The following is a 26,474-nucleotide window of genomic DNA, read 5'->3' as shown; positions in this document are numbered from 1 at the left end:
CACTTCCTGTTTCCATCACAGCTGTCGTGATTTTATTTATTTATACCGTATACTTTACTCACATAAAAACTGTGGATAGAAATGTGGTTGCTGTAGTTAATTATCACATTTCTGCTGTGAACTAGGTTGAATATTTGGTTATTGAAAACTACAACTCCCTTCAGCTCAGTGTCCCACATAGTTCTTGACTTGATTTCTCTCATGAATAATTTGATTTCTCTCTAGAGAAACGGCGCGTTGGGATAACAAAAAAACGAACTAAATGGAATTCAAGTAATTGAACTGACCTCGGTCAATTAGTTGTTTAGTAACCGGGGGAAAAAACTAAATTTCGGTTAATCGCTGAACACTTCCAATCCTCGCTCTCCATTTACTGGGAGTGGATATTTTATCTTCACCCCTCTTCACATCTCTCCATCCCTCGCTCTCTTTTCTCCCTCAGTCAGTCCTTTTCCTGTCACTCCACAGTCAACAACGTCAAACCCAAATTCGATGCACAAGTGTCTATGGGTTTTTGGTTTTTCCTTTCAATAAAGACCTAGACAACCAGGTGAGGGGAGTTCCTTACTAGTTATTGACCTTAATTCATCAATCAAGTATAAGATGGAGTGAAAACCCTCTGTGGAATGAGCCCAGCTCCTGTAGATGCGGTAGCCGCACATCGCTTAGGGCCCCTGGCACGGGTCACATCCTGCCACGGCCCTGCTGCAGCCCTCAGGGAGGCACCACCCCAGTGAACTCCCCCCTCCACTATTCATGGCTGCTTCACCCAATCATAACATATCACAATAACATAACAACAGCTTGCAGTCAACGGTAGATCCACAGAGCCAGGCAAACACTTCTGCAATCACTAGATGTAATATTGGGGTGCTGAACTATTAATGACTTGCTACATAATTGTTAGCAACATATAAATGAGCTTCATATAAATGCACACACTCAATCTCATAGCAATATAACAAGGTAATTCTTCTTTCCGATATGGATAATCTGGCAACGTCAAAACATTCCCCCTAGCATGTCCATGTTTGTCTTGTCTTATAATACATTTGTGTGGTATGGAGTCCACATACCTACAAACCCATAAGGCTATATTAAAATGGCGTGCTGACTGTTAATGGAGTAGGACAAACATATGACTTCACTGTCTATTGTGGATTCAGTTAAAGCTCATGCAATGAATAATATAACAGTCTCCACCTGTATCTGTGCAGTCAATTGGCCTGACACTGATTGGTAGTTGCTATTTATATTTATATTTTCAGCACGGTGTCTTCCCTCCAAGATCACTCTCAGTCAACTTGTCCTTGGATTACACAGACTAAATAGAAAAACAATACCGCAGAGAAAAGACAGTTCTATGTTCATTATCCTCTTTTAAAAGCTAATCAGCATGTGGTGACATAGACTGATGCAAAATAGAAATGCCAGGAGAAAAACTCTCCATGTAACTAAATCATGCTCTGAGTGAAAGTAAGTTCACCCATGCGGTTCATTTGACACATTTTCAGAAAGGACTTTTGTTTTGCATGAGGGAATGTAGCTAGCTAATGAGTTTGTCAGTCCACTCCAGCTGAATAATATGTATATATATCCTATTAAATTACTATTCTAGTATTCAAATTCCTAATTCTATGGTCATATGACCCACAATGACAGACAACTGGGGCATGCAGCTGATTGGTAGACTACTACGCTGACATCACAATGTCAGACCCAGGAAGCACTGATCCCATTGCCTTCCCAAGTCCCTTGGTGTCCTCTCACCATATGGTCCCCCACAGCACAGCACAGCCCACCCCATCTCTTTAAAAGTACAGCACCCTGGTGAGAATTTACTGAATTTTCAACCACATGGCTGTCAGGTAGAGTCATAGACTACAGATTTAGCATCTGTACTGAGAGTGGTGTTATTGATATTTTTGCTTTGAGTGCTTTACTCTGTAGATTCTCCTCTTTTCAATTGTCAATTCTTCCATCCTGTCTTAGAAGCAAGGGCAATCTGCAGTTCACACAATAACAACGTTTTAGTATAGGGATGAGGGAGGGGGCTGGAGAAACGTAACCACTTTCAAAATTATAGACAGAGCTATGGATGCAAGGACTGACCATCCATGGTATCAGAATTATAGTTTTAACTATGTTTTGAGGCTATACAGTGTTTGTTTACATTTACATTGTTTACAAACATGGAGTAAAACAAGCTAATATTTTGCGTTCTGATGGGGTACAACAGTTAAACTAAGGTCATGAGGCATTCATAAGTTATATTCTTCATGAATCATTGGGTTTAAATAATTGATTTAAAAGTCAGAAAATTGATTCACACAAAAACTGCTATGCAAACTGAGATTGACAGGCGAAAGGTGTACAGCATACTCGAAAAACCAGACAGAGAACACTATAACCCTGCCTGTGATGTTTCTCTGTGTGCTGGAAGTCTGCAATGTTAATCACATAAATAGATTTATTGAAATGTTGTTGACAAGCAGCCAGCAGCCAGTCCTCCAGACTTATGCCTGAGCATTTTGGTCGGCTCACACAAGTTGTGCTCTGCTTTGAAACTAACACAAAAATACATAGAAAGTCACTGATTTAATATTTTAATATTTAATATATTTGTAACAACAGATGACTTGGTGTCTGTTTATATGTGGTCTGACAAAGGTTTGAGGACAGTGAAGGTCAAATGCGTGAACATAATAAATTATTGCATTCTGAAGAAACAAATCTATAAATTAAACTGTTGACATGATTGTAGGAGTCATTCAAACTAAAAGACTTAAAGAAAAGTTTCAACTTGCTTTTAGGTTGGGGTAACAGACGGTGCCAAACAAAGAAAGTCCACGGCCCACTTGCCTGACTCCTGCTATTCAGAAGAGGAAAAAAATGCATTAAGTGTCTGGAAAAATACACTGAACAATTGACGTAGATAGAGAGGCTCCTCAATGGGAGCATCACTTGTGAATCCAATTAATTCAACTGAAATACAATGAACTCTTATGATTCAGAGCAATGGATTTGAAATATTTGTTTAAATAAAATATCTAAGAAATGAATGACGTTCAGAGTTACGAAATTCCTGTAGTTGTCATTCAAGGCTATGTGAGAACTTGTTGATCTAAGGAATCAGTGTGTGGTGTAAACCTTTGTTGATTCCCTATTGAATAGCAGTGATTGAATCAACATGAATAGCTTGAAACATTTGTGACTAAGACCTTTGGATAGACAGACATAGCTATCCTGATTTGTGCTGCAGCGAGAGTAGAGAGGATGCCGAATGCATAGTGCAGCAACGTGAAAGAGCAACCATACAGAGAACAGCTGAAGAGTAAAGGCTGGTAACAGTCCACTAACTCATCTATTTCTCCTGCTTTAAAAAGCTTTTACTGCAGTGGACTCAATCAGTGTCACACAGTGTTTCTTGGTAGTCAAACAAATCTACTTTGAAACAAAAGTACTCCACTCGTAAGAGTGGAGTAATTTGTTCATAACCATCCTCCTTTTTGAGGCCACTAGGTCATTTGACTGCAGGAAAGGCCTACAGCTGGAATCCTTAATGGTGAAACTGACACGTACGTTTGGGATATTACAACAACAAAGAAGTTACTGCAAACAACAAACACTGTTTTTCCCCTCTGACATCATTGCATGAGCGATAGAAGAGCACAATATGTACTGCAATTTTTTTATGATGCTGCCGGAAGCTCCTCTCCTCTCCTCAGTTTCAACAACAAAACAAAAACAATAAAAAAAAGACACACACACAAACACACACACACACACACAGATTTGGCCCTCAGATCCTCAAGAAGTTCTACAGCTGCAACATTGAGAGCATCTTGACTGGCTGCATCACTGTCTGGTATGGCAACTGCACCGCCCTCGACCACAAGGCTCTACAGAGGATGGTGCGGATGGCCCAGTACATCGCTGGGGCCAAACTCCATGCCATACAGGACCTTTATACCAGGCGGTGTCTAAGGAAGGCCCAGAAAATTGTCAAAGACTTCAGCCACCCAAGCCATGGACTGTTCTCTGTGCTACCGTCAAGCAAGCGGTACTGGAGCAACGGGTCTCAGACCAACAGGCTCCGAGACAGCTTCTATCTTGAAAGCAATTAGACTGCTGAATAGCTAATCAATGGCTACCCGGACTATCTGTATGGACTATCTGCACTGACTCTACCTGCACTGGCTATATACACACTCACAGGTCTCTATCCACACACATACACAACACACACCCACGTACTGATGCCACATACACATGCACGCACACAACCACACACACACATACACCCAGCATATTCGCTGCTGCTACTTTTCACTCTTATTATTATATCCTGATGCCTAGTCACTTTACCCCTGCCTACATGTACATATGTACCTCAATTACCACGTATCCCTGCACATTGATATGGTATTGGTAGTCCTTGTATATAGCTTCCTTCTTGTGCGTTTTATTTCTCATGTGTTTTTTATATTTTTATCTAAAACTCTGCATCTTTGGGAAAGAGCTTGTAAGTAAGCATTTCACTGTTGTATTTGGCGCATGTTACGAATAACATTTGATTTGACACACACACACACACACACACACACACACACACACACACACACACACACACACACACACACACACACACACACACACGAAAACGCTAAATGAGATGGCTGTTGGCTGTTTTTATCTGTACACGTACCTGTACATCATGTCCTGTCCTGAAGGGTGCTACACCACACAACACACAGGTTCTAGTCTGGGATCACAAGGCCAACGGACAGTCAGTGTTTGTGAGATTGTGACATAGATTGTGACATAGAGCCACAATGACGTTACCAGTCTAATGTAACATCAGGCACTAAGAGCATGACAGTTCAGAGGCATCAACAGCATTATAGTGCCAGGCAGGCAGGCAGGCAGGCAGGCAGGCAGGCAGGCAGGCAGGCAGGCAGGCCATCCATCCCTCTGTCCTTGAATCAGTCATTGCATTATACCAGCCCACCTGTTTCAGAGACATGAATGAATGAGACCAATGAGACCATCTGAGAGACAATCTGCAAACTAATTTTGCACTGACAAAAAGGAGGATGGTTATGAACAAACTACTCCACTCCTACGAGTGGCCATAAGAATGAGATCGCACACTGATACATGTCAGAAGGTGCTTTCAACTGGGATGTGGTAGTAGCACTGTCCTGCAGTCAAATGAACTAGTGGCCTCATGGGTGGAGTGTTATTAATATTTTTCATAATTTAATAATTAATAAACATTTATTAAAAAATTAACGCAGAATATCCGGTGTTTCTATGTCTAAAAGTGTTGTTATATTTCAGTCTTCTATGATGTATATAAAGGGTAATATTGGGATGCAAACTTAAAATTGAATACATTTCAACTCTATATCTGACACTGTACAGGTGTCTTCTTTTTTTTAAGCCTATAACCATGTTTGTGAGGTGTATACTTTTGTTTCAAAGTAGATTTGTTTAAGACTACCAAGAAACACTATGTGATCCTGATTTAGCCCACTGCAGTAAAAGGTTAATAATACCACCAATCTCTGGTCTCTGGTCCACCAAACAAACATCCCCCCTCAGCCGTCCCTGGACAGGTGAACTTTACAGAATGATTCATTAAATAAACATAGTACTTTTCAGATAATGACCAGATCTCCCAGTGGAAGAAAGTCACTTAATCCTACAATTTCTTTCCCCAACATCAGAATATTCTTTATTTGCAAGGCTGGACTTTTCCTAATGTTGTTGAGAGCCAAGAAGCATGGCAAAAGGACAGACAACTTGTTTACTCAACTTTACACAACCAGGCTACCTGTGCTTTCTCCCTCAGTCAACAGCCAAGTGGAATTCACATGATTTCGCAAAGCTGGTATTTTAAAAGCTTGGATCCTTTACAACAAATGCAAAGTTTGAAAGTTTGTTTCTTAAATACTTTGTTCTTGTACTGAATTCTTTATAGTTGTGTTTTTCCATTATATTTTATGATGGGCCCCGTGTAGCTCAGTTGGTAGAGTATGGCGCTTGCAACGCCAGGGTTGTGGGTTCGATTCCCACGGGGGGCCAGTATGAAAATGTATGCACTCACTAACTGTAAGTCGCTCTGGATAAGAGCGTCTGCTAAATGACTAAAATGTAAATGTAAATTTTTTTAATAACTTGTAGAAAATACACTTTCTGACACCGTCAAGAAGCATTATAACCATCATAATCATATAAACCAGATTGGCCTATCACGTACAGGCCCTTATATCAGTCATCAGTCAAAAAGAGGGTGTCTTGTCCTGCTCCTGAAATCTGCTCCTGCAATCATCCCAGTCATCAGCAACAGAGAATTGGGGTAGGTGCATGTCTGACATCAATGTGTGCGCAATTAATTAACAATTTAATATGGTACTTTTTAAAAGAAATTCTATAACATAAACATACTGATGACACGTAGGCTATGGTGTAATGGAATGTTTTGCCTTGTGTGGTAGGGGGTTTTGTGGGTTTTGACAGTCTTATGTAGGTGTCATAACCAGCCATAAAATAACGCAATATATGTCACAACAGGTCTAAACATATGTGTCATGACAGTGTTATGACCATATTATAACAGGTTATGACAAGTTATGTCAGCTGTTATGACATATTATGACATGGTTATGACCGTGTCATAACGTGTTGTGAAGCTGGGTGTCAAGTAAAGTGTTACCAAAGTGAGTCATAAACAGCAAATGTGAGTCAACAACAAAAAAAAATTATTGGGGTTTTCCAAATAAAATAATCAAGCAAACGTTTGGGGGTAGTGATGGTACCACATTTTTTAAATGTAGCATTTATATGCACCTCATTTACTTGCAATAAGCCAAGCTGACACACAAATTATAGATGTGCTGTGTCCTGTTCTGTTCTGATTTCATAATTCAGACCCTATGAAATTATTTATCCCTCAGATGGTCTCTAAAACGAGTTGGCTGTGGCTGAGCTCCAGATGGGGCCAGGGTTTGGACATGATCCCAATAATGGGTTGGCATGAACAGAGATATTGCAATCTCTCTGATTTTCGGGAATCAGAACTGAAGCTGTGTCCAGCAAAATTCCCAGGGGCGGGCAGACAGGGGGTGAGTTCTCTCCTCAGCATACATAAGGCCTTGGTCCCACAACTTCTCACAGAGTACATAATCTTTACAGAGGAGACACAGCTCAACATACAAACTGATATACAGATATTTCCATCAAAATGTGGTATGTTATACTTTTCATATTCTTTCCTCAACAAAACCCTAGTTGCCTGGAAATTGTTGTCATTGCAATACCAATCCAAATGAATCTCTGAAATGTCTTTGGACAATGGATCTTTGTAAAATCGCAGGGAAATGGCAGGGAAATGCAGCTACTTAAATCTTTTAAAAATCTTTCAAACTGCTCTAGCTAGAAACTTTTTCTAAATATAGGTAAACATGCAAACCCAGAGAGGCCCTAAATAAAGCAACAGTTAGTTGTGGTACTAGTGAGTGTTTGGGCTCTCTCTGTCAGTTAGCTCTGTGTGTGTGTGTACTGTACTAATGTTTTCCTGCTGTCCCCAGGTTATCCCTAGCAGTGCTCCTCTCTGCCTCCTGTGTCTGTCTGGCACAGGATAAGGTAAAAATCAAAATCAAAATCAAAACATCAGAAGCACTGGAGATGTCAGACAATCCAGGTAACTACCTATCTAACTGACACATAGCTAACTCCCAGCTTTATGCCAATAAAGGCTTACTCCTTCTGATTTAGATTAAAATGTCAACAAAGTGAGAGGGATGAAATGTTCTGAATGGAGAGCGGAAACGCTTTCTAACAAAAACATGTACATTTTAAAGATCAAGGAGTATGGACAGCCTTTCTTATCCCTTGTCTATGTTAAGGTGGGTATTGGTTACACCATTGATGCAGAATATCCTCCAAAAATATTGGACATACACATTGCACACGTGTTTTCACATGTGCAATTCTTCTATTTCCAAAACATATTATTTTTGCTGGCCCATTGTGACTGGTTCGTGTAAGGCTATCACTCACATTTCAATTACACTGTCACTATAATCGGATGTTCTGAAGCCAATCTTCACTATGGCTCCCCTCAGGCTACTCTGAGCTGAGCAGATACAAGCTGTTCCTATTCAGCCTGTTGGCCTCTGTAAGAGGAAGGGAATACAGTAGCTGTGGCCAAAATTAGGATGTTACCATCACTTTCAAGTGAGAACCTTGTTAAGTCTCACGGCTCACGGCTCACAGCTATTATCCTGATTATCTTAAAAATCGATTCAGCAGCGACACACATGAGATGACAAAGATCAAAGAGAAGGCAAGCAGGGAAGAAAGGAAGGAGAGATCCTCAGTCTCAGCTTCCTCCAAGCTGAATGGTAAAATATGTCATTAGGAAAATCTGCAGAGCATGAAAGCCTTTTAAAGTAAAATTCCTCGAAAAATCCACCTCTCATCAAGCGTTTCAAGGAAAATGTTTGAGAAGAGAAACGACACTAATTCCATCCTCATCAGATTTCTGTGTATTGTGACCAGGTAATTCTGTGAAAGCTAACCTTGTCTGGCTCAAGTCATGAACACACTTCTTTTTTGGAGATAAAAGTAGCTGATGAATGAATTTACTCAGATTATGTCAGGTCAAAGCTAAATATATTTTACAGCTGTGTTTGATTTGCACAGCAGTATGTGCTAGGTGGTGCGAGGGAGTTGGGGGTGTTTTAACCATATAGAGATTGTATAGATTGTATAGAAATAATCTCAAACTCCATGTTGTTGTGTTTCTTGCCCAGGCCTGCGCTCCAGGCGTATGGTTGGGGGCACACTGGCCCCTCACGTCCCCTGGCAGGCCATGGTCTACCTGAGTGACAACGTCATGAACGGGGGCTTCGCTGGGGGGGCTCTAATCTCTGACCGCTGGGTCCTGACCGCTGGCAGGAACCTGTTTGTCAGGAAGAGTCGGCAGGACACCCAGGGGAAAGAACCAACCATCCCCAAGGTGTACCTAGGCATCACGCGACGCTCCCAAGCCGATGCCTCCAAAGAAGTTGCAGTAGAAAAGGTGAGCTAGTATGCCCATTACCATCTCTCTCAAAGAATATACAGACAATTCTGTATTTTCAGCAAGCAGAACTGCACTGGGCTCTCTCACCTACAACATCATTTTCAGTCTTACAGGTAGTTAGAGCACAAATACAGTAGATCATCAAAAAGAGGTCCTATGAATTATTCCCTTTCCCCTTCTAGGTGGTTCTGCACCCAGGCTTCCAGAATGTTTCAGACTGGGACAACGACCTGGCTCTGATTCAGCTGAAGGAGCCATTCAACCTAAGCGAGGCTGTGATGCCCATCCCTCTGCCTGAGAGGGGTGAGGACCTGGCTGAGGCAGCCCAAGAGAAAGGCATCATCACAGGCTGGGGCTGGGGGGTCCTCTTCACCCCCGCTGAGTTACTGAAACACCTGGTGTTGCCTGTGGCATCGCACAGCTCCTGTAAGGCAGAGTACACCCTAGGTGGCCAGGTGCTGAACAGCACTCCAACCGTAGACGACAACATGTTCTGTACTGGAGCCAACAGGTACCAGGAGAATGTGTGCTTTGGGGATGCAGGTGGTGCCCTGGCAGTCCAGGACCCCAACGACGGCAGAGTGTATGCTGCAGGGATCCTGTCCTTCGATAAGACCTGTGCCGTGGAGAAATACGCTGTCTACATGAAGCTCTCTGCCTACATGCCTTGGATCAACAGTGTCCTCAGGGGCGACAGTGAGAAATCAACCAGTCTCCGCTCCAGTGTAATGTCTGAGATGTATTCAAGGCAGTTGTAGCCTCCACTCAGCACAGTTTCAGATATGAGAGCCTGGGCTCATAATCTCCATTATGCCTTTGCAAACAAAGTCATTTTCTGCCTTGATCTTGTAAAACGGAAGTTATGACTTTAATTGAGTGTGTGTCCCTGTCTGAATGTTATATACCCACACCCAATCCCTTGGGTTGATTTCAAAGGATTTTCAATAAATTCACCTCTCTTAACAAGATGGCATAGCAGTGCGGTCATGTTCTTTGTTGTGTGTCTGTGTAAATAGCCTGTGTTATGTATTTTTTGTATTTTTCGTACATATTTCCCTATCACACTTTTCATCCTTCTACAAAATATACACTGCTCAAAAAAATAAAGGGAACACTTAAACAACACAATGTAACTCCAAGTCAATCACACTTCTGTGAAATCAAACTGTCCACTTAGGAAGCAACACTGATTGACAATACATTTCACATGCTGTTGTGCAAATGGAATAGACAACAGGTGGAAATTATAGGCAATTAGCAAGACACCCCCAATAAAGGACTGGTTTTGCAGGTGATGACCACAGACCACTTCTCAGTTCCTATGCTTCCTGGCTGATGTTTTGGTCACTTTTGAATGCTGGCGGTGCTTTCACTCTAGTGGTAGCATGAGACGGAGTCTACAACCCACACAAGTGGCTCAGGTAGTGCAGCTCATCCAGGATGGCACATCAATGCGAGCTGTGGCAAGAAGGTTTGCTGTGTCTGTCAGCGTAGTGTCCAGAGCATGGAGGTGCTACCAGGAGACAGGCCAGTACATCAGGATACGTAGAGGAGGCCGTAGGAGGGCAACAACCCAGCAGCAGGACTGCTACCCCCGCCTTTGTGCAAGGAGGAGCAGGAGGAGCACTGCTAGAGCCCTGCAAAATGACCTCCAGCAGGCCACAAATGTGCATGTGTCTGCTCAAACAGTCAGAAACAGACACCATGAGGGTGGTATGAGGGCCCGACATCCACAGGTGGGGGTTGTGCTTACAGCCCAACACCATGCAGGACATTTGGCATTTGCCAGAGAACACCAAGATTGGCAAATTCGCCACTGGCGCCCTGTGCTCTTCACAGATGAAAGCAGGTTCACACTGAGCACGTGACAGACGGGACAGAGTCTGGAGACGCCGTGGAGAACGTTCTGCTGCCTGCAACATCCTCCAGCATGACCGGTTTGGCGGTGGGTCAGTCATGGTGTGGGGTGGCATTTCTTTGGGGGGCCGCATAGCCCTCCATGTGCTCGCCAGAGGTAGACTGACTGCCATTAGGTACCGAGATGAGATCCTCAGACCCCTTGTGAGACCATATGCTGGTGCGGTTGGCCCTGGGTTCCTCCTAATGCAAGGCAATGCTAGACCTCATGTGGCTGGAGTGTGTCAGCAGTTCCTGCAAGAGGAAGGCATTGATGCTATGGACTGGCCCGCCGTTCCCCAGACCTGAATCCAATTGAGCACATCTGGGACATCATGTCTCGCTCCATCCACCAACGCCACGTTGCACCACAGACTGTCCAGGAGTTGGCGGATGCTTTAGTCCAGGTCTGGGAGGAGATCCCTCAGGAGACCATCCACCACATCATCAGGAGCATGCCCAGGCGTTGTAGGGAGGTCATACAGGCACGTGGAGGCCACACACACTACTGAGCCTCATTTTGACTTGTTTTAAGGACATTACATCAAAGTTGGATCAGCCTGTAGTGTGGTTTTCCACTTTAATTTTGAGGGTGACTCCAAATCCAGACCTCCATGGGTTGATAAATTTGATTTCCATTGATAATTTTTGTGTGATTTTGTTGTCAGCACATTCAACTATGTAAAGAAAAAAGTATTTAATAAGATTATTTCATTCATTCAGAACATCGTGGAACGGATTCTATTATTGACTTACCTTTTATCTAGAATCTCCAGTTGTTACCAGCTAGCCAGCTAACTTGCTACTTGCTATTAGCCACCGTTAGCAGTTTTCACCCAGAACATCGGATTTTCTGCCGGAATAACTGAATCACTGGACACCGGATCGCAACTAGCTAGCCGCAACCTAAATGGATGTTGCTGTTTGGCTAATCACCACTGCCCCTGAAGCAAGCACCAGTTAGCCTTGAGCCAGGCCCATATCCCGGCTATCTACCTCTCTGTCTACCGGACGGGAATAGCCAGCTAACTAGCTACTTGCCATTAGCCACCGCTAGCGGTTTCTCGCCATTGTCCGTGGCCTGCACTACCTACCAGCCAGCTCTAGCCTGGACTATTATCTGCCAGTCTGCACTGTCTGCACAGTGCGTTATCGACCCAGAACATATCGGGTTTTCTGCCGGAATCACTGATTCACTGGACCTTTAACACCGGATCATCGTAGCTAGATAGCTGCAATCAAATGGACGTTGTTGTTGGCTAATCAGCCTCGAGCTAGCCGCGAGCCAGGCCCTTCTCCCGGCTATCTACCTCTCTGTCAACCGGACGGGATCTCCTAGTGTTGACACGGAGCCCACCGATCCAACACGACTGGTCTGCTGACGAAATCGTCTGATGTGATTACAACAGGTTTCCCGTTATGACGTCGACCACGAAGATCCATCTGCTAGCCCCGGCCCGCTAGCACACGCTAGCCGTGGCCTCTTGCTCGCTAGTGCTATAGCAGTCCCCAAACTACCTCCGAACTCTCCTATTGCTGTTCACCGGACCTTATGATAACTCAGCTATACAGCTGATGCCTGCTGGACTGTTCCTTTATACGGTACCGCATCCTGTTTATGTTTAGCCTCAGCCCAAACTTTGTTGCCATTACCAGCTGTTGTCTTAGCTCTCGAATAACACCTGTGATTGCTTTATGCCTCTCTCCCATTTCAATATGCCTTGCTTATTGCTGTTTCGGTTATTTCTTATTGTACTATTTCACTGTAGATCCCCCAACCCAGCTCAACCTGCCATAGATGGCTCCTTTGTCCCACCCCCCATACATGCGGAGACCGACTCAACCTCCAGTGATGCTATCTCTTTCATCGTTACCCAACGCTTAGGTTTACCTCCACTGTACTCATATCCTTCCATATCCTTTTCTGTACATAATGCCCTGAATCTATTCTACAACGCCCGGAAACCTGCCCCTTTTTTTCTCTGTACCCAACGCACTAGAAGACCAGTACTTAAAGCCTTTAGCCGTATTCTTATTCTACTCCTCCTCTGTTCCTCTGGTGATGTAGAGGTTAACCCAGGCACTGTAGCCCCCAGTATCACTCCTACTCCCCAGGCGTTATCATTTGTTGACTTCTGTAACCGTAAAAACATTGGTTTCTTGCACGTTAACATCCGATACCTCCTCCCTAAGTTTGAGTTATTCACTGCGTTAGCACACTCCGCCAACCCTGATGTCCTCGCAGAGTCTGAAACCTGGCTTAGGAAGGCCACCAAAAAATCAGAAATGTCCATCCCCAACTACAACATTTTCCGTCTCGATAGAACTGCCAAAGGGGGTGGGGTTGCAATTTCCTGCAGAGCTCTATCGTACTATCCAGGTCTGTGCCCAAACAGTTTGAGCTTCTACTTCTAAAAATCCACCTTTCCAGAAATAAGTCTCTCACTGTTGCCGCTTGCTACAGACCCCCCTCAGCCCCGAGCTGTGCCCTGGACACCATATGTGAATTGATTGCCCCCCATCTATCCTCAGAGTTCCTACTGCTTGGTGACCTTAACTGGGATAGGCTTAACACCCCGGCCAACCTATAATCTAAACTAGATGCCCTCAATCTCACACAAATGATCAACGAACCTACCAGGTACAACCCTAAATCTGTAAACATGGGCACCCTCATAGATATCATACTGACAAATTTACCCTCTAAATACACCCCCGCTGTCTTCAACCAGGATCTCAGCGATCACTGCCTTATTGCCTGCGTCCGTAATGAGTCCGTAGTCAAACGACCACCCCTCATCACTGTCAAACGCTCCCTAAAACACTTCAGCGAGCAGGCCTTTCTAATTGACCCTGCCCGGGTATCCTGGATGGATATTGACCTAATTCCGTCAGTAGAGGATGCCTGGTTGTTCTTTAAAAGTGCTTTCCTCTCAATCTTAAATAAGCATGCCCCATTCAAAAAATTCAGAACTAAGAACAGATATAGCCCCTGGTTCTCCTCAGACTTGACTGCCCTAGAACCAGCATAAAAACATCCTGTAGCGTACTGCATTAGCATCGAACAGCCCCGTGATATGCAACTTTTCAGGGAAGTCAGGAACCAATATACACAATCAGTTAGGAAAGCAAAGGCTAGCTTTTTCAAACAGAAATTTGCATCCTGTAGCACTAACTCCAAAAAGTTTTGGGACACTGTAAAGTCCATGGAAAATAAGAGCACCTCCTCCCAACTGCCCACTGCACTGAGGCTAGGAAACACTGTCACCACCGATAAATCTACAATAATCGAGAATTTCAACAAGCATTTTGCTACGGCTGGCCATGCTTTCCACCTGGCTACCACTACCCCGGCCACCAGCTCTGCACCCTCCGCTACAACTTGCCCATGCCCCCCCTTCTCCTTCACACAAATTCAGACAGCTGATGTTCTGAAAGAGCTGAAAAATCTGGACCCCTACAAATCAGCTGGGCTAGACAATCTGGGCCCTTTCTTTCTAAAATTAGCCGCCGAAATTGTCGCAACCCCTATGTTGCTCTTGCTGCTGGTGAAGCTCGGATCCACCTCTATGTGGACGACACCATTTTGTATACATCTGGCCCTTCATTGGACACTGTGTTAACAAACCTCCAAACGAGCTTCAACACCATACAACACTCCTTCCGTAGCCTCCAACTGCTCTTAAACACTAGTAAAACTAAATGTATGCTCTTCAACCGAATGCTGCTTGCACCCGCCCACCTGACTAGAATCACTACTCTCTGACCTAGAGTATGTGGACAACTACAAATACCTAGGTGTCTGGTTAGACTGTAAACTCTCCTTCCAGACACACATTAAGCATCTCCAATTCAAAAGTTAGATCTAGAATCGGCTTCCTATTTCGCAACAAAGCCAAACATGCCCTCGTAAAACTGACTATCCTACCGATCCTTGACTTTGGTGATGTCATTTACAAAATAGCCTCCAACACTCTACTCAGCAAATTGGATGTAGTCTCACAGTGCCATCCATTTTGTCACCAAAGCCCCATATACTGCCCACCATTGTGACCTGTATGCTCTTGTTGGCTGGCCCTCACTACATATTCGTCGCCAAACCCACTGGCTCCAGGTCATCTATAAATCACTGCTAGGCAAATCCCTGTCTTACCTTAGCTCACTGGTCACCATAGCAACACCCACCCGTAGTCTGCGCTCCAGCAGGTATATCTCACTGGTCATCCCCAAAGCCAACACCTCCTTTGGCCACCATTCCTTCCAGTTCTCTGCTGCCAATGACTGGAACGAACAGAGCAGCTTACTGATCACTGCACCTGTACACAGCCATTCTGAAATTAGCCCACCCAACTACCTCATCCCCATATTGTTATTTATTTTGCTCATTTGCACCCCAGTATCTCTATTTGCACATCATCTTTTGCACATCTATCATTCCAGTGTTAATACGAAATTGTAACTATTTTGCACTATGGCCTATTTATTGCCTTACCTCCATAACTTACTACATTCGCACACACTGTATTTATATTTTCTGTTTGTATTTTTGACTTTATGTTTTGTTTACCCCATATGTAACTCTGTGTTGTTGTTTTTATCGCACTGCTTTGCTTTATCTTGGCCAGGTCGCAGTTGTAAATGAGAACTTGTTCTCAACTGGCTTACCTGGTTAAATAAAGTTGAAAAAATAAATAAAATAAAACAAATTAAAAAGTTTGGTTTCTGATGTTTCACCTTACAACTTTTATTGACATTTTCTTCAACTCATATTAGAAATGCCTGAAACATGTTTTAGATCATCTCCACAAGCTGTAATATGAGAGCATGTTAGAGCCATTAAAACAAGTAGGATACAGCTAGGACATGAGACGATTTTAAAGTGAATTTAAGTGATGGAATTATTAAGGACAAAATGTCATCTGGCCAAGGAGGATATTGTGATGAGATTCTAGCTGCTAGATTTCTCCGGTCTTTGTCAACCAGGAAGGATTTTTAAATTGATTTTTCATGAAAACCACCCAAGAAGGAAATAACTTGTTTTTCAAGCAAATTTGTAATGGTATTATTCTATTATAAGGTACTGCAGCTTTATGGAAGACAGGGGTGGGGGGCTAGAATCCCTCCCAGCAGGGGTATGGAGGTCCTGTTACTCCTGGTTAGTGACTCATTTAAATACAGATGACAAAAGTGTTGTTATCATAGCTCTCTTGCTTTGGAGCAGCCTGCTGTACCACCATTTTTTCAGTTTCATCAAGAGATATCTCAGATGTCACATGCATAACGTGATGATCATCTCAACCATATACATTTAATCTCAATTAAGGAAGTGAATTGAAATTCCATTTAAAGAATTGAAAAATCCTCTATGATGATAAACTGTACCTTATGGTACTTTCCCCAACCCTGATCTCTTGAGTTGAAGTATTGTAGAGGTGCCAGCATGATATAGCATAGCTTTGACATAGCAGAGCCTATACGTATAATGGAATATGTTATCTAGCCCCCATAAAAAACTGAAACTGAAAATGTTTCAAACTCCTTGTAAAACCTGAATTGCATAATGACACACAAATACAGTTCCATGAAAGATTCTAGCTTCTGCCAGTCACACGAAACTGCTTTCGTGTGTGCATGTGTTGCAGAGAAGGAGGGACAGAAAGAGTGAGAGGGAGAAGAAGAAGAGAAAGAGATTGATTGTTGTGCATACTACCCCTTCCCTCTGGAAATCCAAGGCAGTAACGAGCCTCTGGCCACTGTTGTATCATTACGTTCCAGAGCCATGGAACATTACAGACAGAACAGTTCTGCCCAGGGACGTCATGAACCCCAAATATCTGAGGCAGCACAAAGTATGTGAGGATGACTGGGGGGTGGTCCCTAGTGGGGCTATGTCCCCTATCCGAAAGTTGGAGAATTTGGGATTTTTTTAACACCTGAAACAGCTTTTACCAGCAATCTAGAGCCATAATGATTATGCTTAATTCTACTGTTATGTAAAAAAATATATACATCTATTTTTCTGCATATCTAAGCATACCTTCTTGAGCTGTCTGTATCCTGCTGGTTATTTTTTTAAAAGAAACTAAATATGCTTCTTTGCATTTCTGTTAAAATCTGGGAAAAAGATTGAAATGAATGTGAGTCTTATTCAGTATATTTAGTTATTGCTTTTTTTTTTCTAAAGTCTACCAGCCTTGCCAGAAGGCATGCCAGCTAAGATAGTTAGACAAGCTAGCTACTTTAAATTGATTGATAGCTTTAAATGGCTTCTTGGTAGCTAGTTATGAGGTTGGTGTAACGATCTCGGTTGGACAGACGCTGGGAGACGGGAAGCAAGTACAGGGTGATGATTTAATAAATAAAAAACATGGTTCAAAACACGGACAGCGTCTGGACAGGGGAAACGAAACAACATCAATGCAGACATGGGGATCAAACTGGGGAACAGACAGATATAGAAGGGGCAATCAACGGGAAGGAGTCCAGGTGAGTCCTATGAGCGCTGATGCGTTTAATGATGGTAACAGGTGTATGTAATGATGGGCAGCCTGGCACCCTCGAGCGCCAGGGAGGGGGAGCGGAAGCAGGTGTGACAGTACCCCCCCTCTAGCGACGCCACCCGACGTCCACCTGGGCCAGCATGACGGGCTGGCCGAAGCATGGAAGCCTGACGAGCCGGCCGAGGCATGGAAGCCTGACGAGCCGGCCGAGGCGTGGGATATGAGCCTGCTAAGGCATGGGATGTGAGCCTGATGAACCGGCTGAGGCGTGGGAGGCTGACGAGCCGGCTGAGGCATGAGGTGGGATGGGAGCCTGCCGAGCCAACCGAGGCAAGGAAACCTCTTGAGCCAGCTAAGGCGTGGAAGCCCGACGAGCAAATGGGGGCACCCCCGGTTCCTTCGGCCGCGGCAACCGGACCTGACGTCACCAACAAAAAAACAAAACAAAGATCCTGAGGTTTCCTATATGGGTGTCTGCATTCTGTAACAATCTCGGTTCGACAGACGCTGGGAGACAGGAAGCAAGTACAGGGTGATTATTTAATAAATATAAAACATGGAACAAAACACAGATAGCATCTGATGGTAACAGGTGTGCGTAGTGATGGGCAGCCTGGCGCCCTCGAGCGCAAGGGAGGGGGAGCAGGAGCAGGCGTGACAGTTGGGAGATTAGGAACCTATCTGGGCTAGCTAAAGCGAACTTCATTATTATTATTATTTTTAACAGGATAAATCTGAGGCGGCCCCTGTGCCCCCTATGGGCACAACGCCTCTGGTTCTGCCCTGGTTTCATGTCAGTCTGTCTGTCCATCTTCAGAGCCACAGTTATCACGTTTTAGGAGAAGACCCAGATGCAGACAATGTTGAAGTAACAAAAGATTATTACAAAAACAGGGGGCAGGCAAACGATAGGTCAATGGCAGGCAGAGGTCAGTAATCCAGATCAGAGTCCAAAAGGTACAGAACGGCAGGCCGTCTCAGGGTCAGGGAAGGCAGAATGGTCAAAACCGGGAAAACAGGCACTTGCGAAAGACAGGCGCAAGGGGGAAACCGCTGGTAGGCTTGACAAAACAAACTGGCAACAGACAAACAGAGAACACAGGTATAAATACACTGGGGATAATGGGGAAGATGGGCGACACCTGGAGGGGGGTGGAGACAATCACAAAGACAGGTGAAACAGATCAGGGTGTGACAACAGTTGATAGATACGGATTGTCATTCCTCACCAGTATACTGTCAATTGTACTGTAAGGATATGATTAATCATATTTTTTCTTCATATCAAAAAACTGTTGTGTAGTAACAGGTCCCAGAAAAGAGAACATTATCACTCAACAGGTATGCTCAGCTTTCCACCAAAATGTCTCAAAAGCCTAGCTTGATAGGGGCAATACCTCCTCCTTGTTTAACGATATACAAGTGACAGCATTTAGGCTAGTATTGTGAGATATCACATTATGAACTAAATTGAGCTTCTTGCTGTTAGTCTGGTGGGATCTGATAAGCAAGACACAGTAGGTGAAATATGAAGATGTCCATGTGACTACACAGTATGACGTAACATACTGTAAACTCATCACCACCTAGTGTTGAGAACTGAGGAGAACAGAGGAGAGGGCCATTTTGAGATATTGAAATTCCAAGAACGTGGAACGCTCTTCCGCTGCCACATGTACAGAGACGATGCGCTGTGGTTCTTGGTACTTCAACACCCATCTCAGTTGACAACAGGTTGTCCAATTCCCTAAAAAACTGTGGTGGGAAGGAACCATTGATCTCAGGAGAATAGAGTAGCTTACCTAAGATATCAACCCAGAGGCTGTTATGACAGGTGGGAAGATTCAATTCATACTTGATCATTGAAAATGTACTTTAGTCACTCTTCTATAACGTAGCTATTTCATTACAAGTGAGTGTGCATAGCAACAGGAAATGGTTAACCAATCCTAATACACTACCAGAATGACTCAACACGATTTCTAAGCCATTTTTCGATGGAAACACGACCTTCGTGTTTGAGGATTAAGTAGGCATTTTTAAAGCAATCGATAACAGAGTGAAGTGGTGGGTGCACCTCCGTCAAGTTAAAATATGAATGTCCCTGTCAGGGGTCATTACACTCTACTAGTCTCAGTGTGTGCACCCTCGCTAAGACTGGGGTTCCTGCTGTGCTGACAGAGTTACATAATGTCCCTCGCCCCCGTATTGAGGGGTGGTATCAAGGGCTAAGCCTCATGGTTTCTCTCAGCTCATTGGCGCTTTGATTCAGCAGCTTGGTAGTTTCATCACCTTATCCAACACATAGTCTAGCCTAGGCCGGGTTCCTCAGGGGTCTACTGATAATGTGCTCTCCCTCATCATTGTTACTACGAGACTTGCTGTGTACACTTGACATCTGTGTGAGCTTTTGAAATTGTGTTGTTTTTTCCTGCAAGGATACACCGACAAACAACTGCAAAGCTACAAGTGATGCAACTATTAGAAAGAGAACATCAGGCATATATAGTACTTTATGTGTTAATGTTTGAACCTATTTTGAATACACATTTAAACACAGACAGCAAGTTCTGATGTAATCACAAACTCTTCTGGACAACTCTGATCTCCTTCATTGTCAACAGTGGAGCCCTTGCGTGCAGTGGTTGGCTTACCATTAGGCAGACGAGGCAATTGCCTCAGGCCTCATATACTGTATCATCAAAGGGCCTCATGAGTTGAGCATAATTGAAAAAATATATATATACAGTGGGGAGAACAAGTATTTGATACACTGCCTATTTTGCAGGTTTTCCTACTTACAAAGCATGTAGAGGTCTGTAATTTTTATCATAGGTACACTTCAACTGTGAGAGACGGAATCTAAAACAAAAATCCATAAAATCACATTGTATGATTTTTAAGTTATTAATTTGCATTTTATTGCATGACATAAGTATTTGATCACCTACCAACCAGTAAGAATTCCGTCTCTCACAGACCTGTTAGTTTTTCTTTAAGAAGCCCCCCTGTTCTCCACTCATTACCTGTATTAACTGCACCTGTTTGAACTCGTTACCTGTATAAAAGACACCTGTCCACACACTCAATCAAACAGACTCCAACCTCTCCACAATGGCCAAGACCAGAGAGCTGTGTAAGGACATCAGGGATAAAATGGTAGACCTGCACAAGGCTGGGATGGGCTACAGGACAATAGGCAAGCAGCTTGGTGAGAAGGCAACAACTGTTGGCGCAATTATTAGAAAATGGAAGAAGTTCAAGATGACGGTCAATCATCCTCGGTCTGGGGCTCCATGCAAGATCTCACCTTGTGGGGCATCAATGATCATGAGGAAGGTGTGGGATCAGCCCAGAACTACACGGCAGGACCTGGTCAATGACCTGAAGAGAGCTGGGACCACAGTCTCAAAGAAAACCATTAGTAACACACTACACGTCATGGATTAAAATCCTGCAGCGCACGCAAGGTCCCCCTGCTCAAGCCAGCGCATGTCCAGGCCCGTCTGAAGTTTGCCAATGACCATCTGGATGATCCAGAGGAGGAATGGGAGAAGGTCATGTGGTCTGATGAGACAAAAATATAGCTTTTTGGTCTAAACTCCACTCGCCGTGTTTGGAGGAAGAAGAAGGATGAGTACAACCCCAAGAACACCATCCCAACCGTGAAGCATGGAGGTGGAAACATCATTCTTTGGGGATTCTTTTCTGCAAAGGGGACAGGACGACTGCACCGTATTGAGGGGAGGATGGATGGGGCCATGTATCGTGAGATCTTGGCCAACAACCTCCTTCCCTCAGTAAGAGCATTGAAGATGGGTTGTGGCTGGGTCTTCCAGCATGACAACAACCCGAAACACACAGTCTAAGGAGTGGCTCCGTAAGAAGCATCTCAAGGTCCTGGAGTGGCCTAGCCAGTCTCCAGACCTGAACCCAATAGAAAATCTTTGGAGGGAGCTGAAAGTCTGTATTGCCCAGCGACAGCCCCGAAACCTGAAGGATCTGGAAAAGGTCTGTATGGAGGAGTGGGCCAAAATCCCTGCTGCAGTGTGTGCAAACCTGGTCAAGACCTACAGGAAACGTATGATCTCTGTAATTGCAAACAAAGGTTTCTGTACCAAATATTAAGTTCTGCTTTTCTGATGTATCAAATACTTATGTCATGCAATAAAATGCAAATTAATTACTTAAAAATCATACAATGTGATTTTCTGGATTTTTGTTTTAGATTCCGTCTATCACAGTTGAAGTGTACCTATGATAAAAATTACAGACCTCTACATGCTTTGTAAGTAGGAAAACCTGCAAAATCGGCAGTGTATCAAATACTTGTTCTCCCCACTGTATATATCTGCTTACCTAAGTTAACTAATTTCTTCAGTAAAAAGACAGGTGCTGGTGATAATACTGCCATCGTCGTCGAGGCAGAGGCCATGTATCTGATGCTGCCCATCTATCTGATGCTGTCTGATGCTGTCTGGCCTCAGACTGGACTCTGCCTGGAGCCTCCAAATCACTAAGTCCGCCCCTGCTTGCGTGCAACTCTTTGAGGAAGGTTTACAGTTCCATGCATTACATTTCATGCACTATTGCCTTCTCGCACACAGTTGAAAGCCCTGCCACCTACACCTCTGATCCACTAACTGGCCTCTATAACCTTACACGACCTAGAGGGACCAAGACAATAGAGGAGAGTGGGTATTATGAGTACTGACACTCTCACTAGTTTCAATACCAGCATATCCCCACTTATATAATCAGAGGCTAAAAATTCCACATTTTGTTGTGTTACAGCCTGAATTCAAAATGGATTTAAAAAAGTATAATTCTCACCCATATACCCCATAATGAGAAAGTGAAAGCATGTTTTTAGAAATATTGGCAGATTTATTGAAAATGAATTACAGAAATATTTAATTTACATAGTATTCACACTCCTGAGTCAATACATGTTAGAATCACCTTTGGCAGCAATTACAGCCGTTAGTCTCTAAGTGCTTTGCACACCTAGATTGTGCAACATTTGCACATTATTCTTTAAAAATTCTTCAACCTCTGTCAAGTTGGTTGTTGATCATTGCTAGACAGCCATTTTAAATTCTTGACATTTAAAAAATCCCTAGTCCTTCCTGATGACAAGCATAACCATAACATGATGCAACCACCACCATGCTTGAAAATATGAAGAGTGGTACTAAGTGATGTGTTGTGTTGGTTTTGCCCCAAACATAACGCTTTGTATTCAGGACATCAAATTAATTTCTTTCCCACATTTTTTGCAGTTTAACTTTTTTTGGGGGGTCATTAGTGCCTTTCTTTGTGAGGCATTGGAAAACCTTCCTGTTCTTTGTGGTTGAATCTGTGTTTGAAATTCACTTCTTGACGGAGGGACCTTACAGATAATTGTATGTGTGGGTTACAGAGATGAGGTTGTCATTCAAAAATCATGTTAAACACTATTATTGTACAGTGAGTCCATGCAACTTACACTACAGTATATATACAAAAGTATGTGGACACCCCTTCAAATTAGTGTATTCGGCTATTTTAGACACACCCGTTGCTGACAGGTGTATAAAATCGAGCACACAGCCATGCAATCTCCGTAGACAAACGTTGCCAGTAGAATGGCCTTACAGAAGAGCTCAGTGACTTTCAACGTAGCACCGTCATATGATGCCACATTTCCAACAAGTCAGTTCGTCACATTTCTGCCCTGCTAGAGGTTCCCCGGTCAACTGTAAGTGCTGTTATTGTGAAGTGGAAACGTCTAGGAGCAACAATGGCTCAGCTGCGAAGATGTAGGCCACACAAGCTCACAGAACGTGACCGCCGAGTGCTGAAGCGTGTAGCGCGTAAAAATCGTCTGTCCTCGGTTGCAACACTCACTCCCGAGTTCCAAACTGCCTCTGGAAGCAACGTAAGCACAATAACTATTCTTCATGAAATGGGTTTCAATATCCGAGCAGCGGCACACAAGCCTAATAATCTGGGTTTGGCGGATGCCAGGAGAACGCTACCTGCCCCTCGCTCTACAACCAAAGTTCATGACGCAATCTGAAGTGAAGAGGAGGGTAGATGTAACTATTTGACAATCATTCCATGCAACTGAAATAAAGTATTTCCTTGTTTACCATAGCAACTCTACTGTGGTAATTTACTCTACATGTTTTATGAATGGAATACTCATGTTGGTGTAGCCTTTTATTTTTTTGTTTCCAATTTATGTTATAGATTAATTACAACAATATCCCTGCACTCTCCATATTTAAAATGTGTAACTAAATCAACCCAATTGTGATTGAATATAATCTATACTTTTTTTATCAAATTAAAGTTATTTCAAATGGCACATATATTATTTTGTCATTTAAGATGAAACATTTGAATGAAGTATAGGTCTACTACTCCTATACTGTATACTTCTACTGGTATTTTACATTCATCAGCCTTACGGTTTCTGATCCCCTGATTTCAATTGGGACGTGAATAGAGAGCCTAGACGGCGAAAGTTGCAGCTGCCTTGTATCAAAGTGAGATCAACTAAATCACTGGTTTATTTTTGTGGGTTTTGCGTTGTAATCAAGCTTATTTTAGCAAGCTGGTGCATGTAATCTCCCATTAGTATCGTTTTAAGAAAACCATCGCTAACACAGTGCAAAGTTCAGCTTCTTCTTTAAAATTGACCCAAAATGTTTTGGCCCGTAGCCATAGTAAAAAAAAAAACACGATGAAGGCTATAGGCCAAAACGTGTTGGTTTTAACAATAAATAAGCATTTTATTCACTTCCACACTCCCCCTAGGTTTGCTGAATTTCTTCTTCACTTTCTGCCCAGTCTTTAAAAGTGCGTAAGACATTTAGTCTCTCTTTCTGTTCTCATAGTCTCACCTACACTTGGCAGTGTCCTTTAGAAGAGACTTGAGACTTGTATGCAACTTCTGGGGCTTTGTGTCCAACAAAGAGACAGACACACACACACACGTTTGTTTTACTATCCTTGTGGGGACCAAACAATTGATTCCCATTCAAAATCCTATCTTCCCTAACCTTAACCCTAACCCTAATTGTAACCCTAAACTTAACCCTAACTCCTAACCCTAAACCCTAACCCTAATTGTAATCCTAACCCTAATTGTAACCCTAACCCTAAACTCTACCCCTAAGCCTAAAATAGCCTTTTTCCTTGGAGGGACTGGCGAAATGTCCCACACTTGTCAGAATTGTCCTTGTTTTAATATCCTTGTGAGGACTTCTGGTCCCCACAAGGATAGTAAAACCAAAAACACACACACACAGCTCATTCCCCAGACATTTGTCTCATGTGCATGAAACGTGAGTGAGGTGCTTTGTACTTTTATGTTGATATTGGGTGATCACAATGTGTTCTGAGGTCTGATTGGAGGCTGTGTGTGCAAGTGTGTTTCTGAGAACGTGTTTGTGAGTAAAAAAAAGACATTTCCCATAGGGCCTGAGTTATCAGACCATTGATAGATGGGTAGAATGTGGCTTTAGAGGGAGCCTTATCAGAAAGCCTTTCATGTTGCTGAACTGACAAATAAAAGTCAAACAGCCTTTCAGAGTAATATTCATTAATAATATGTTTTTTTCAATCGCTCTGACGTTGTGGAGAGGACACTGTGTACACAGCTGTTTGGCTGTGTCTCACGTCCTCCACTGCATCTGGGAAACGAATAGCTGCCAAGCCAACCATAAAGGAAACAGTGACAGCTGACACAAATGTACCTTTCCAACAAGCAACAGTATCAGAGATACTGTATATCCACAGAAGCCTGTGAACTCTACCAGAAAATTAATATTGAACTAGTCCGATATTTAATTGTTATAGATATGGCCGGTATACAAACACACATTTGATAACGCTAGTACACACTTAGAAAAGAGGGTTCGTCAAGTGTTCTTTGGTTAGGGTAATGGTGTTAAGTGGAACCATAATGACTCAACGACCCCTTTAATGATTATTGGCCTCCACCCACACCTGAGAAGCTGGGACAGCTCTGACTGGTCGTGGTGACCGTGGCTAACTCTCCCATGAATTAGCTCCCAAGGATACTACTAGACTCAATGGTGTTGTATGAGTGACAGCCCCTCACTCCAGGTGGGAGCTGAGTGGTAATGTTTTCCCAGTGACAGAATAAAGAGAAAGTAGAAAAGATAGAGAGAGTTTTATATGGAGATGAGAGGACTGTATGACAGGATGCCAGAGACACCAACATGCAGAGATTAAGTCACTGAGAGATATGATGTAAGAGAATACTTTATCATATCACTGTCTCCAAACGCAGATGATCTGATTTGTTTATATCCCTGGCCTGTGCATAAGGGCTGAAGAAACCACTCTGAAAGTTACTGGATTTAAATAGATGACTATTCAGTGTTGCAGACAGTACTGTGTATGTGTGACATATTTCATCTTTCGTTCTGTGGTTTCTCTGCCTTTGTCATCCATTCTGATTGAGTTTGCAGATTAGGTTATATAACATCTCTGGTTCACGTTCATTATGTTTGATTCATATAGCAGAGGACACGGCCATCTGAATTACATGATCAAAACATAGATAAGATAGATAAGCAGCTATAAATAAAAAATCAAATCAAATCAAATAATAACAAGCATTCAGTTTTGTCTGTACCTGTTGGAATAATGTCATAGCACATCATCTAGCTATTATTACCAGAATCCACAAATTATTTTCCCTTCTGACCCTAGATTGGCATATCTCACCATTTGACTGCAACAAGTGTAATTCTCCCTGACTACTGACATTACAAGCACTATGACTGTCAGTGTAGCATTAGAGACCTCTACAACAGTATGACTGGTAAAGCTCTCTGTAATGATGCTGTCTCTGTAGGAAGACACCGGCTTTCAGCTGCTTGATTATGTTTGAGAATACATTTTACATTCAGATGAAGAACATGATTAATTATTGACTCATGAGACGGCATTTCAGAGTTGTTACT

The 26,474-nt window shown here is 43.1% G+C and overlaps 1 protein-coding gene across 1 annotated transcript; it reads left to right on the top strand.

Moving 5' to 3' along the window:
- Positions 1-7,154: 7,154 nt before the first annotated feature.
- On the top strand, positions 7,155-10,062 carry LOC121560437 (haptoglobin). The gene is made up of 4 exons (XM_041873428.1): positions 7,155-7,254; positions 7,596-7,708; positions 8,823-9,091; positions 9,277-10,062. The coding sequence occupies exons 1-4, from the start codon at positions 7,250-7,252 to the stop codon at positions 9,850-9,852; spliced, it is 963 nt and encodes a 320-aa protein (XP_041729362.1). The 5' UTR covers positions 7,155-7,249; the 3' UTR covers positions 9,853-10,062.
- The last annotated feature ends 16,412 nt before the right edge of the window (positions 10,063-26,474 follow it).

This window comes from Coregonus clupeaformis, chromosome 32 (assembly GCF_020615455.1).
Source record: "Coregonus clupeaformis isolate EN_2021a chromosome 32, ASM2061545v1, whole genome shotgun sequence".
NCBI classification, from domain to species: domain Eukaryota; kingdom Metazoa; phylum Chordata; class Actinopteri; order Salmoniformes; family Salmonidae; genus Coregonus; species Coregonus clupeaformis.
Note: the sequence above shows the minus strand (reverse complement) of the source record. Positions and strands in the feature narration are given on the sequence as shown.